We start from the raw sequence: 15,700 nt of genomic DNA, 5'->3' as shown, positions 1-15,700 counted from the left end.
TACCATAACAAGACCTCACCTGCTAGTAAAACAACTTCATCATCTGGACAAGTCATAATTTCATATTCAAAGGTGAAGTTTTTATTCTCCCCCACCCCCTTTTTGCTTTTTTAATTGTGTTTGGTAGTACTTGGTGAAAAACGCCAGCATTAAAAATTGTCAATTCCTTGCGAGTAATTGTTGTGTGGCAAATAACCCAGGAGAGTATTTTAGTTTAATCAAGTAAAATCTTATTTTTTTAGTCACTAGATTTGCAAACAATTGTGGAGTAAACTCACAAAAATCCAAAGATGGCTTTGAGCTGTGTCTAATGTACAATATACAACAATATGTGTCAATTTGCACTGTTCATGAAAACTATTACCAAAGTTTAATATGAAACACAGGCTGTTTTTGTATTTAAATAACTGCATGTTCAAAAACAGAAATGAGGGAGAAGAGGAATTTTGAACCTCTAAGACGCCACAAAAAATAGAACTTCAATCAACTAGCTGTGCTGAAGTATTAGTTTTAGTGTTAAAATTGATCATGCACACACATTTAAAGAATAATAATGATAAAAATAAAAATAATGATGAAAGACAAACTAGGTGTTCACCTACAAGAAACAGCTTCATCATCAAGAGTTCTAACCAGTAGGACAAACCATGTTACCATATAATCCACAGAGGACCCTCTTTTGTACTCCTTTTAGAAGTCTACCAGGGACCTTTAATATCCTCCACATTTCATTCTTACCTTCAGGATTTCGAAAAAATCCTGCTTGTATTCTTGAACTTCGATATTGGTTCCGTTGATAATCTTTCCCCATGAGAAGTGAGGGACAAGTTCGCTGAATACTTTACAGGTGAACTGGATGTCTTCTCCGACAGACTTTGTGGAATTGACTGGATCTAAATGAACGATGTGTGGTTTTACTGCTGGTCGATCTTCAGGGGGAAGGTAGAAAAATGTTTTAAAAGATGGTGATATATGGAAAACAGTACAATGAACAGTATATAGAAAGAGTACAATAATGTTCTTATTTAAAGAACTAGAAAACAGGCAATAAACCCTTCATGGTCATTTAACAATCTCCAACACCTCACCCTCCCCCAACAATGTATAAATTAGGTCCAGAAGGCAATAATTATTAAGGCTATCCTGGTGATCACCACAGGAAGTTAGGAATGGCTCCAACACAAGCCCATCCTTCCACCTCACCCTCACCGCATCCCTGACTTTCATACCAATAACACTGTATTGGGACACCTTCAAGATGTATCAGTAGTAGTGTTATCAGTTTATTTTCTTCACCTTACAATGGCAATTTTAATTTAGCAACAAAACCAAAAATTGATACAGATAAATTGATACAGATAAAAATATAATGAACCACATTTTTGTTATTATTTTATAGTGGAGTGGAGTGTTATTTGAAAGGATGCCTCTCGTCTATCTAGCAAAGTAGACTTCCTTGCCAATACAAGCACATCATCTACAATCATAGCAGTTAACATACAGGCCAGACCATGCAAGGCAGTGACATGCACACCAATCACCTTTAACACTGTAAGCACATCGTGAGAACATACAGAGATGCACATATATCGAATACTGTAGACCAATCACCTTTAACACTGTAAGCACATCGTGAGAACATACAGAGATGCACATTTATCGAATACTGTAGACCAAAGACTTTGCCATGCATGCCCTTGGGTATTTATAGTACCTAGGGCAAAACCCTGCCATCAGATACACAGTATTAATGAGCAATGCAAACCCTTCCATCGATATATGCTAGCTATTTACTTTGTGTGGTACACTGACAAAAGAGGGCAGCAGTCCAAACATTGTCACCGAATTATTCAACACTGTTACACAAGCAGAGAGACTAACATGACATGCATGGAGTGGAGGAGTACTGGGTGGCAACGATGCTTGCTCCCTCAAATCCCTCAGTGTTCTCTCCTTGGTTATCTCTCATAAAGATCATATTCAAACGGTTTGCAAGATCATGCCCAACCCCTTCACCCCTCTCCCTGTCCAACCCCTTCACCCCTCTCCCTGTTCCCTCTCATATTATTTGTCAATGTTGAATGAAAAATTAAATCACTAATTGATCTGCTTACAACTGAGTTGAAAGACAGATGATTTAAAATCTGAGGTGAACAGTGCTTGGTAGGTTTGTAACACTGTTACCCACATTCAAAGCGATGCTTTACACAAGTTTGTGTTTTGATATATAACTATTCCATGATGATCTTTCTCAGAAAACAACAGTGTTCTTTTGTCAAAATGCTTATCCAATAAGGATGTCGTTATCGTTTCTTCTCCCTCACCACCCTCCGCCCTCTCTGAGCCTAAAAAGGAAATACTTATGTCACAGAGTTTGAACAACAAAATTTTCAATTTTTGCCAAAGTTGATTTCCCAAGGACAAATTTATCAAGCAGATAATGATTCCATACTTACGGTCTTCAATTGTTAAGAAAGCACAAATGGATGTGAAAAACACAGAGAATTAGCTAACTGGTTATTTGACATAATCCTGATCCCTTTGCCAAGTAGATATCGGATCAGTAACACAAAGACAAAGGTAATAACTTGGATATGAAAATCAAGCCACCATGCTCTTATGTCATTTATTACTAGCTGTAAAATTAGATTTAACAGAATGTTCACACATTTTGATGTGAGATGACTGTTTAAGTGCCAACACTACACAATACATCTTGTGTTTAGCCATTATTCAGAGTCAAATCCTAGCCAAGTCTTCAACATTTTTGGTCACCATTTTTTGCAGTTGTTGTTATGTGAACTGTCCCATTGTAATTCCATATTAGGTGGTATACGAGGGAAAGTTTTTCTGGAGATGGCAGAGGAGAATATAGATTCGGCCAAATAAGTACTACTTCAATTAATATGAAAACCTTTGAATATTCTTCCTCAATAACTCCTTGCTATCACATAATCCTGGTAGTCTATGACTGACTTGTGAATTGTGAAACCATGATCATGGATCAACAGATCTGTTATGTATTAAATCTGATCTAATTCAGTGCATCCATGAAATGATTTAAACATACAAAAGTGTTCTGAAAGCGTCTCTAGTAGTAACAATTGACCATAACAATGTGACTAGCTTGAAGCCAGTACTATGAATGGTTATTATTCTTACCAATCAGGGATAAGGCAGGGGGTAGCTTAGATTTGCTTGTCATTTTAAATTAAAAAAAAACAAAAAAAAAACAGGGAGCATTGTTCAATGATCCATATGCTAAAATGGTGTATTTGTTGATGGATATTTCTGATACATTTGATTCCCTCCCCCCTCCATTTCTCCCCTCCCCCCTCCATTTCTCCCCTCCCCAAGGTTATCCTTCAGCTCCCAGTACACAGTCAGTACTAACCATTTACTACTAGATCTATTTCTGAAGTTGTCTCCGAGGTACTTGTATTGGTGATACATCTATACAGTCCAGCATCCGAATTATCTGCCATCAGAAAAACCAGTTTCTCATTTTTCAGTTTTACTCGTCCCTGTTGCAAAGCAAAAGTATGAATAAATATTACCAATGTAGAAATATTAACATAAGGACATTAAAAAAGACTAATGAAGCTTTTTCTCAATGATGACCTGAGTTTTTTTTACTTGAGGGGAGGAGGAGGAATGATAGGATAGGGGGGAGGATGGGAAGGGATGAGTAGGTTGCTATGTACACAGTGTACGGCTTAAATAAGGCACTTTGTTTTCCTTCAACTACATTTACATGACAAATGCTTTGTTGATAAACTGATGAGGGCTGAACAATCATGTCAGGGAGCTTGACAATTTTTAATGGGCACAGTAATAATTACAGTGAACTTGTAGTTTAACGACTCTGAGAAACAAAATTGATGTTCTGCCAGCTGGGACAATCTAAATAACATTGAATACGTTTCTTAAATGCATAGTGTATACATTCCCTTGATATTAACAGCATTGCTTTCTGTAATCTATGAATGACTCACAAAGAATCAACAAGTGCAGCAATCACTTTTGATCACATTCAGACCTTTTTCTGGAAGGTGAACATCTTTTGAAGGCTAACAAATTTTTATAAATATATTTTGCAAAATCGAGGGAACAGCAACGACCTTTCCCCCCGTCTGAAAAATCTATACATCGCCGAAGTAAAAGTCTTATCTTACTCACCTCGTCCCTGTTTTCCGCAACTTTAGAAAACCAGTCTTTATCATCATCTTTAATCCATGTATATTCTACCTCTACCAGTGCTTTCGGCTTCTTGCACTTGAGCGTGACTTTAGAACCGATTGTGCATATCTTTCTGTCCATCATGGATTCAGATTTGACAGGAGGGACTGCTTCTGGACCTTTGCCTTCATTTTTGTCGTACACCTCTTCGTCTTCTGTAACACCCTCCTCTCCATCTACTTCAGCTATAAAAAAACAGAAAAAAGAGAGATCAGAAAAAAACTTAGTCAAAGGGGTTATACATTGCCACAATAATAATTACAAGATATGTTTAAAAGGTTGAACAAGAGAGATTTCATGACATTTGTAACGGGCAATTTTGATGAATGAAATAGTACGTTCACATTATCCTTAACATCATTTGTGGCATGACGCCAGCCGCAGTAAGTGAGCAACCCGTGCACTACTGGTATTTATAGCTGAATAGGTACACAACAAACTAGAGACAAAAAAGCTATGAGTGATTTGAGTTAAGAAATGTTAGCATACTGAATGTACTAGGTCAAGGTACTGGGGACTTTCCAACTTACCAAGTACAGTCAGTGTTATCGTGGTATTCAATCTGCCTTCTCCATTACTAGCCCTACAGGAATAGTTCCCAGCGTCTGAGAAGAATAATCTGCTAAACTTCAAGAGCTGGTTCTGGACGATCAACCTGGTTTCAGATAAAGCCGAGGCCATGTCTAATGGCAGGGATTTACCGTTTTTATACCAGGCAACCGCAGGCTGAGGGTCACCAACCACTGGACATTTCATCTTGAGAGACGTGTTCACCACTTTCCTATAATGGAGTATTGCATTCTCACTCAGGTAGGGCGCTCCTACAAGAGAAAATGAAAAGTGTTTGATAGATTCTGACAATTTCTCAAAATGGATCAACTCAATATAGGAAAATGTGCACAAAAATGTTATATGCATGAATGTATTGGTCACTGGTCATAGACAAAGGTCTTTCAAATAAAGTTCCATTCCAATCTATCAGTAAGATAAGACTGAATGGTTCCATCCCTGCAACTAGCCACAATTTTTTTTTATTTACCTCACCATAATTTTGTGTCACTTAATAGCAGTACTGTACATACACACACAAACGGTAGAAAACACAGAGACACCTTCATATATATTTTCCTTCTCAATTTTGTCACAAACACAAAAACGAGTCACTAACAAAGCTGCCAGCCTTAATTCATCGAGCGACTGTGAATCCCGAGTAGAATAAATGTAAAATATAAGAAGAGAGCAACAGTCCTGTATATTGAAACATGCAAGTAGACATCATTGTTGTTTGAATCCTTTCATCACTTGACTTTATGGCATTGTAATTGCTTACTCATCATAGGTTGAACATATCAAGAGGAGGATATTGGCTTACCAGTGCAATACATCGAGAAGTAGTATGGTATCCAAGAATGGCTAACATGATAAATGATTTGATGTGTACTGTAAGTCCATGTGCGATAATCATCCCAAAATATACCCCATGCTACAACAATTTTCCCACCGTTTTACCTGGTAAGTCATCTACCTGACTAAATGACTCTTACTCCAGCCTTATTCAATGACTCTTACTCCAGCCTTATTCAATGACTCTTACTCCAGCCTTATTCAATGACTCTTACTCCAGCCTTATTCAATGACTCTTACTCCAGCCTTATTCAATGACTCTTACTCCAGCCTTATGCAATGACTCTTACTCCAGCCTTATTCAATGACTCTTACTCCAGCCTTATGCAATGACTCTTACTCTAGCCTTATTCAATGACTCTTACTCAAGCCTAATTCAATGATTCTTACTCCAGCCTTATTCAATGACCCTTACTCCAGCCTTATTCAATGACTCTTACTCAAGCCTAATTCAATGACTCTTACTCAAGCCTTATTCAATGACTCTTACTCCAGCCTTATTCAATGACTCTTACTCCAGCCTTATTCAATGACTCTTACTCCAGCCTTATTCAATGACTCTTACTCAAGCCTAATTCAATGACTCTTACTCCAGCCTTATTCAATGACTCTTACTCAAGCCTTATTCAATGACTCTTACTCCAGCCTTATTCAATGAGTCTTACTCAAGCCTAATTCAATGACTCTTACTCAAGCCTAATTCAATGACTCTTACTCAAGCCTAATTCAATGACTCTTACTCCAGCCTTATTCAATGAGTCTTACTCCAGCCTTATTCAATGACTCTCACTCAAGCCTAATTCAATGAGTCTCACTCCAGCCTTATTCAATGACTCTTACTCCAGCCTTATTCAATGACTCTTACTCCAGCCTTATTCAATGACTCTTACTCCAGCCTTATTCAATGACTCTTACTCCAGCCTTATTCAATGACTCTTACTCCAGCCATATTCAAAGGTTTCTCCAAAAAGTGAACAACTATTTGAAGTTGATTTTCTGTCACTTAATTTCAGCCACCGTTAGGTACAAAAAAAAGAAGAAGAAAAAAGAAAAGAAAATGAACAAATTGTGCAGACAGATTCTTATTTCTCTAGATCCAGTCCTACATAGGTGGCAAAATCTCTCTTGGCTAAAGACATAGTTCCTAATGCTGCCAAAGTTTCACAGTATTTTACCTTTACTACATCATATACAGAACATCATATTTAAGTCAATGTACTTGTGTTGTCTTCTCAAATTCACTGATTTAGAATTCATAAAACATCTCCAGCCTTGTCTTAACTGATTTCAATGCCTCGAGGATGATAAAAAAAACAATCCCTTTTAATACTTTTGGTACGTGCAGTCAAAATTTAGCACTACAAATTGAATCAAGCCTACGCTCATATACCAGCAGAAGTGGGTCGATTATATATTGAAGCAGCATGTTCAAATTGTTTTTCACAGTTGAAAATGAAAACAACAAATCATCAATGGGGTACATGTTAATAATAAACTTTTGAATGATGGTTTTTCTGGTTTATGTGTCCACAACAAAGATTGCATTTTGGCAACCATAAGAAAGGTTCCGTATTCGGTACTGTAGTACTGCCAGTCTCCAGTAGGAAAACAAACAAAGAAGTTCATTATTATCAGCAGGCATTCTCCAGAGCTATTCAGTACACTGCAAATTATTTGTTTCCTCGAATGAATTTCCAAATGTCATAGTTTACATTAACCTACACATAGAGAGACAAAATGGTTAAATCAATATGAATATTTCATCAGCTGATGGATTGCCATTAAGGATTATAAGGAAAGCTGTGAGAGACAAACCTATGAATCACCATTTAACTGAATAATTTTAGGCCATTCAGGCTTCCTTGATGAAATCAAGCAGGTGATGACAGTCGAATTGAATTGTAAGAATATTTGCAGCATAAAGAGATATTTAAATCTCTAAACAGTCAATATAGGTAGGTAATGCAAGTTAATTGTTACCATTCCCATACAGAGAACATTGTTTTCAATGATACTCATTTCCTTGTTATGAAGTTACCAGAATGCAAGTAAAATACAAGTATGAATGATTTCTTGAAGGCCAAATAAAATTGTACCAAAACCTACCATACACTAGCATAGCCATTAGACAGTACAGTATATTAAAGCACAGTCAGTGCTCTCTAGCTACCAGTCAAATTCAACTACCATTCATAGCCGATACCAATAATAAAGTATTATGGGTAAATTAACTGAATTTGTTCATTTCAAATGCTGTAAATCACAATTCAATACCAACAAAAAGGTGAGCTACAAAACTACACTCTTGCTACATGTGCATTTGCCAGTTTACATTTCTTCCATGACAGCTAACTTGCGTACTATAATTGTAAGTAAAGTTTTTGAGGGACAGCTTTTTGAGGCTAATAATGTGAACTTTGACACAAAACCTTTCAAAGAAGAGTTTGGCAAGGAAATTTATACCATACTGGCATTCCCCTGGGTGAATCACAGCACTTGAAAATTGTGTAATTTAACTTCATAGCCCAGGAATGACTTTAAAGAATGACCTGAACAATCTGTTCAAGAAATTCTGGGGCAACTCAGAGTTTTGCAGCACTTTTTTTGAGGATCAATGTTACCAGTTATGAGTCTAAATGCATGGATATATAATAACCCAATGACTTCATTAGTTCACTTGATCTAACATAACATATTGTTACCTACAGACATTTGCATGCATAGCAACTTTCAATATACAAAAAAATACAAAAAACATTGTCCTTCAGAACAGCAGGTCTTAGAACTCAGTCAGGCACAATTTAGTCATTCCATACAAACTTGAAAAATTGGTGAACTAAATTGCTCTGCAGGTGTGAGATAGTTCTTGAACTAGAGGTGTGAACACTTCATTATACTGTTTATAAAAGAGCTCTGTCAAGAAAGTGACTTGACCTCCTGCTTGTTGTTGGCTGCCATCTTGAAGATAAATGCTAGGCTATTAAGGAGTAATGCCTCCACAACACGCTCTGTTCAAGTACCACACTTCCTTATTGACAGTGACTTTGGCAAATGGATACATCTAGACAATGGGAGGTGGGAAATTCTTGTTGAAAAGTTTTGCACAAACATGCAAACAGGAACATTTGTCAATGGTTAATGCAAAGGATATCACTTTGTAACTGGTCTGTCAGTGAAACTTATGTTGCTTTTCTGCCCTTGAGGAGAGCTCTCTGTTATTGGCCCCTACTTTCCCCCACCTCAACCCTCTCTTCCCACATATGTTTAAACAGTACTGAGTATCACTAATTTAAGTGTTGGACAACTGATGTTAACAATTTTTTTCCCCCTTTCGATTTGGTCGTTCTCTCTCGACCTGGCAGTATCCATCAATGAGATAAATGTCAGTGACCGTGAGGGGGGTGGGGGGGGAAGGGTTTCCCACAATATTTGCCCATTAGCAGATGTACACTGCACTGAGGCTCCAGCTGGGTTTCATTGTAAAAATGTACTGAGATGATTAAATGATGAAACTAAATGAAATCTTGAAACACGGTTGTGAGAACGCTTTCAAACAATGAAGACCAGTTCCAACAATACCTTCTCTCCTGAAATGCTATAAATATAATATAAATATTTATAAATGCAATTATTTACCCAAGGAGACTATCGCATTTATACAATCATAATGTGCTTGCAATCTAAGCAAGCATTCAAGGTCAAATCAATGAGTCAAAATGGAAAAACTTAGCTCTATGGAGGATATTTGCCCTGCAAAAATCTCTCTCTCACCCGGTGAGACCACCCACATGGTGGAAGCTTTGCGTTATCTAGCACAGTGTAATCAGTTAAGAGTAGCAGCTCCCTAGTGTAATAGAGTGTTGTAAGTACTGGTACAAGATGAGTTGGTGAATATGTCTGAGTTTCATGTAGCCATCGTATAAAATATTCTTGTAATATGAGAGTCTGGTCCCCATTCTAAGTCAGTATCACATTAACCAGAACAGTAATGACCCAAAGATATGCTAGAAAGTCAAATCATGTCTACAAATGATTTTCCAACTGTACTGTACGCAATCTTCTCGTAACTACATAGATATTTAGTTGTCTAAATTTTCTTTTTTTCAAAACCTTTATAAGTTCTAAATGTATGGGGATTATATTGATGTTATGTTCATCCAGCATAATAATTTTAATACCCTATAATCAAACTTTTTATCCAACAGAAAAAGTTCTGAAGCTATTCTGATGCTTTAAACCAAGTGATATCTTTTAACGAAACCGTCAAGACACTGTTCAGCAATACACAAACAACTGCCAGCGTAATGTTTGCCCAGTGTACTGTTGAAAATAAAAATATATATTCATACCAGATGGTTCCATTAAAGAATATTCCATGAAAGTACAACAAAAGGTCACAGCTATAACCTTTTGATTTCAAAATTATCAATGGGATAGCTAGAGATACTGATGGAAAAGTCGCTCTAAAATTAAAAAAAAACTTGAATGATCCAACTGGACAGTTTTATTTTGTAATTTTCTTGGAATTTACATCTGTGTGGGATCTATACTGCAAATTTACCATGAAGATGTAAAAGCTTTGTATGGTCTCATCACTGATAACATAAATAAATAGCTAAAGTAAGAGAAATTCCACAATATACATAAGATTAACCCCAAGGGCAAGTTTCACCTAATTGTACTGACACCAGTCGATACACACTTTTTATTTCCAATGAGAAACTTTTTGATTCAAGTCTCTGATACCCCACAGAGTACTATAATAAGGATTCAGCAGCAATAGTCTTTCTTGATTAATGTACTTTTCAGTATCCTAGCAATTCCGGTGACCATGACTGACTTAAACTTAGAAGCTGTTACAAAGATGGAAAGACTTTCTTTTCATCCAAATGAATCATACTAAATGCATGCACAAGATTAAACTTGAGGATGTCTGAAAATGAAAAACAAAACAACTAAGGTCATCCTTATGACTTGTAATATTTTGTAGAAAGGACAAAATATGGGGGAGGGAGAAGGGGAGGGGAACAGAACAAACTTTTGGAATAGCTGCTGACATTCTTCCATCCAACATTCAGGAGCACCTACACTGTACCCCAAATAATACAGAAACCAGTGAACCATTATGTTTCTAAGTGTACAGTGAATCACTGACTGGTATCTGACCAGACTTTCCAAGAGCCATCTGTACACTGTGTGATGAACTCTGCTATCCCATGCAGTGCACTGACCTGAAAGCTGTACTGCTGGGAGAAACATTCCTTAGCTGCTGTAAGCCATGCCTCAATGACATTCAAACAGCCATGGAAGATACTGACAACATAGTAAATCTTATCATCAGAAGTTTGGTATCAACCAGGGAGTCTTGCAATGATCCCCCCCCCCCCCCCCCAAAATAGACTCTTGGCTTTCTGATAATCAATGGAAATCCCAGTTGAACAAACAATGATAACAAAATTTAAAAAAGTTAAAGTAGTAGACAAGGGAGTTTTATCTTCAACAACAAAAACATGATTATCAGCTAGGCAGGCCACCATGAAGATATCTTATTATTAACTGCAATCACTACCTGTGCTTCTACATCTGAATCAATACAGAGAGAGAATGAGAGACAAGCAGTCCAAGCTTTTATTATAAGTCAATACCAGCAATATTTCCAGGCATGATTAGAAGGAAACGCACAGGACTTCGCTACATCAAACACCCACCCCCATATATGTGCACAAGAAGATGCTACTATGCTTGGCAAACTTCACCCATTCTGTTTGATATGTGGCATAATGAGATTTATCACATTTATGGATAATGTCAAAAAACTTAAAATCATTCAACTACAAAACTGATATCCATCTTAGGAATTTGAAGTATCATGAGGTATGTATGTGTGTTGGTGAGCAGGAGGGAGGGAGGTATATGTATGTGTTGTATGATGACGAAGGTATACAGTATGTGTGTGTTGGTGAAGACGAGGGAGGTATGGGTGTGTGTGTGTGTTGGTGAGGAGGAGGAGGAGGGAGGTATTTGTGTGTGTTGGTGAGGAGGAGGGAAGGAGGGAGGGAAGGAGGTATATGTGTGTGTGTGTTGGTGAGGAGGAGGGAGGGAGGTATATGTATGTGTTGTATGATGACGGAGGTATACAGTATGTGTGTGTTGGTGAAGACGAGGGAGGTATGGGTGTGTGTGTTGGTGAGGAGGAGGAGGAGGGAGGTATTTGTGTGTGTTGGTGAGGAGGGAAGGAGGGAGGGAAGGAGGTATATGTGTGTGTGTGTTGGTGAGCAGGAGGGAGGGAGGTATATGTATGTGTTGTATGATGACGAAGGTATACAGTATGTGTGTTGGTGAAGACGAGGGAGGTATGGGTGTGTGTGTGTGTTGGTGAGGAGGAGGAGGAGGGAGGTATTTGTGTGTGTTGGTGAGGAGGAGGGAAGGAGGGAGGGAAGGAGGTATATGTGTGTGCGTGTTGGTGAGCAGGAGGGAGGGAGGTATATGTATGTGTTGTATGATGACGAAGGTATACAGTATGTGTGTGTTGGTGAAGACGAGGGAGGTATGGGTGTGTGTGTGTGTTGGTGAGGAGGAGGAGGAGGGAGGTATTTGTGTGTGTTGGTGAGGAGGAGGGAAGGAGGGAGGGAAGGAGGTATATGTGTGTGTGTGTTGGTGAGCAGGAGGGAGGGAGGTATATGTATGTGTTGTATGATGACGGAGGTATACAGTATGTGTGTGTTGGTGAAGACGAGGGAGGTATGGGTGTGTGTGTGTGTTGGTGAGGAGGAGGAGGGAGGTATTTGTGTGTGTTGGTGAGGAGGAGGGAAGGAGGGAGGGAAGGAGGTATGTGTGTGTGTGTTGGTGAGGAGGAGGGAGGGAGGTATATGTGTGTGTGTGTGTTGGTGAGGAGGAGGGGGGAGGTGAGTATACGCAGGTTGTAACCATGTGATCACATCTTCACAGTATCTTCCCCAATCTTGAAGGGTTCCTTCAGTGTAATTTCTCTGCAACTTTTCCAACAGGAGAGGACACAGTTGAGTTGCAGATCTGATAATAACTAACTATGAAGTAGACATGCCACCAGTCTTTTCTAAATATTAAAATTAAACAAATTAAAATATGACAACCTTAATTTCCACACTGCTAGGTTAGCCATGACTCTGAAGTTTATCAAGACAAGAATATATAACCACGGATGTAAACGACTTTGGTTTATTACAATCATCCTGTCCTTCCGCATACCTGAGGTTTTCCACATCTAAGTGGGTTCACTTTCGCCAAGAGTCTGGAATGTTGCTGCTAAAATTCTTTTCCTGACGACTTAATCATTACTCTCCTAGCCCTGGAACGGGAAGCCTTATCTTTAGCCGTTTCTGTCTCATCGCCTGTCAAATGTCATTAATTTGTCATGGAACATTTGCTGTATCCATATATGCATATCACCTAGCAGCTAGCTTCTACCCCAGGCACTAGTAACTGGAGCATTGCATCATAAACACACAAGAACAACATCAATCATTAACTTTGAGAGGGGACAAAAGGAAAAAAAGAATTTTTTTTTTTTAATGTTTTAGTCCTCCTTGTTAGTTACCCTTCACTTCACCTCCAAAGAACCATAAAAGGGTCTCCCCCACTTGGAGACGGTCTCAAATCATTCAGAGAGGTTTGGACAGGAACAGTTCAACCAATCCCTAAAGAGATAGTTTCAGGGGGGCTATGACCTGGTCCCTGAGGTTAATACACAAGAACTTGCAATACCAAAGAAGCTTCACATACTTCCAAAGCTACTTGAGGAAGAAAACAAAGAACAAGCTAGGAAGTCATGTGTCACCTGTGACATCTTAAACAAGCTAGGATGTGATGTGTCACCTGTGACATCTTTCTTTCATGGATGAAAGCCAAGAGGAGGAACCAAAACTGACACAAAATGTGATGAATGATGTTAAGCAAGTATGTGAATGTGCTGCCAATAATGTTATTCGGGTATATGTCAGAAAGACCATTTACAGCAGTCTTATGTATGAATTTTAATCAACACTTTTAATTCCCGTATCAAAATTTACAGTTCCCTCCTGTGGTCAATGTTGTTGTTGTTGTTGTTGATCCTATTCAGCTCTCCAGCCAAAGCAAAATAGCAAAGTACTTTTGAGGGAAATACTATTCATAAGGAAATTCCAGGCTTTCCACTCTTTTGGTAATTAAAGCATGTTAGTGCAATAAGTTGGGTTTTTCGTTCAAAATCAGCCTAGGCATAGACATATCTGCTATCAAACTGATCTAGGCCAAGGCTGATACTTGCTATAGATAGTAACATACTGTCTCATGGTGAGGGACACCTACTCAAACGTATGCAGAGAGCCAGCAGTATAATTCTGGCTGAATTTAGAAGGCAGAAAAAAACATTTTCTCTGCAAATACAATACATGGCTTTGTATCTTCACTACTTACTTGGTGAGAGTCCCATTGCATAGATGACAGGTGAAGACACAGTGACATCATCATTATATAGCATCTCCACCCAGAAAGAATAGTTGGTAAGTGGTTCATAGTCCTCTAACAGTGTCCATATATCCGTCAGGTTAGGGTACGACCTCACTTCCTCGGTCTCGCATGTTGCTTCAAGAACAGAAGAAAAGATGACAAAACAGTACATTAAATACCTGAATGTGGTTCCATAAATACCAGTATTAGAGTAATATAAAGTCAATCTAGTTATTAATAAAGACTTCATTAGTAGATCAAGGTATGTAGAGGTTTCTGTACAGCATAGTACAGTCTACTTTTAGAGACTACAGGACATTCAATCTCAATATTTCTTCAACCAAACTGTTTGATATTTATGGCAAGATGAACTATTCTGTAGGCTGAACTGTAATATATAACACCAAAGTCAGCTCAGTCTGGACAAATTTAATAAACGCCAATATTTGAAACTAAAACTTTGCGAGAGGTAATCTTTGAGAAGCATATAAACAAACAACTGTCTGAACAATTATTAGTTTTTCTTCTACTTTTGAAACTTCATCCTTTTCTGTAACATGGTTGTCACATGTTTTATGAGGAATGTATACAAGGTCCACTGTTATATCTCAAAGGTGGCTTCATGAATACATGATATATGATTCTGATCACTGTAAAGGGGAACACATATATACCATAAAGCCAATCAGATGTTGCATGTCAAAGGTATCGCATAGGTTACTGACCGTAATACCATCTTTTCAATTGTGTTATCCTATTTAGGAAGTGTTTTGAATAATAATTCATGAATCTTTCCATGATATTTGATAATAAAAAGTCTCATTACAATATGTTAGGTCCATTAGCATGACTAATTGATTTTCACTTCCAACACAGAATTTTTGGGGAAAAAATATTTCTACATGTATTAGTACATGAAGATTATAACCATTATGATAATGAAACTGGGTGACAAAATGTTAAGGATTTGACTTAATTTCATAACTGTATGTACTCGCTGATTAACCTTCTGCCTGCCCTTGAAGGTTAAAATACCTAATGGAAACTTGGAACATTTGAATAATTGCAAAGTTTTTTGGTTTTTTTTAGTAATATTCCATTATGCAACAGGGTTTGATAAAATTGCCAACCAAATGCAAACTGCTGTTTCAGAACAGAGAGACGCAACTTCTTACCATTGTTTTCTTTGCAAACTTTTATAATGCACTTCCGTGGAAGAACTTGCAAAGTCGGTAAAGACCAGGACACGTTAAATACTTCTGAACCCACTGGTACTACGTTGAAGTTTTCAGGTGGAGGATGGATTTCTGCAGAGAGAGAAATGAGAAAATGCTTAATTACTGTTGAAAATGTACTTCCCAGCACATAATACCACTGACTTCACATTGCTGCTAGTCCATTTAACTATACTCACTACAATGTTATATTTTAAGCATTTTGAGCTCTGTTTGAGAAATTGCTCTGTGCGGGTAAGACAAGGTCCATTCCATCAATCACATCAATTTTCTCTTCAATCTGATAGTTTACAGTGTGAAACAACAAAGTTTTGAGAACAGCATGTACAAATGATGCAAAAACATTTGATGCATGC

The 15,700-nt window shown here is 37.9% G+C and overlaps 1 protein-coding gene across 3 annotated transcripts in view; it reads right to left on the bottom strand.

Moving 5' to 3' along the window:
• Nucleotides 1-15,700, bottom strand: part of LOC139968113 (fibroblast growth factor receptor-like) — a 60,622-nt gene that overhangs the window by 19,673 nt on the left and 25,249 nt on the right. For all 3 annotated transcript variants that reach the window (XM_071972492.1, XM_071972490.1, XM_071972491.1), the window contains exons 3-8: nt 15,285-15,416; nt 14,077-14,244; nt 4,770-5,060; nt 4,180-4,424; nt 3,395-3,524; nt 739-929 (exon numbers count right to left, since the gene is read on the bottom strand). In XM_071972492.1, the coding sequence (XP_071828593.1) occupies nt 739-929; nt 3,395-3,524; nt 4,180-4,424; nt 4,770-5,060; nt 14,077-14,244; nt 15,285-15,416 (1,157 nt within the window). The remainder of the gene's footprint in view (nt 1-738; nt 930-3,394; nt 3,525-4,179; nt 4,425-4,769; nt 5,061-14,076; nt 14,245-15,284; nt 15,417-15,700) is intronic.

This window comes from Apostichopus japonicus, chromosome 5, assembly GCF_037975245.1.
Source record: "Apostichopus japonicus isolate 1M-3 chromosome 5, ASM3797524v1, whole genome shotgun sequence".
In the NCBI taxonomy this organism is placed as follows: Eukaryota; Metazoa; Echinodermata; class Holothuroidea; order Aspidochirotida; family Stichopodidae; genus Apostichopus; species Apostichopus japonicus.
Note: the sequence above shows the minus strand (reverse complement) of the source record. Positions and strands in the feature narration are given on the sequence as shown.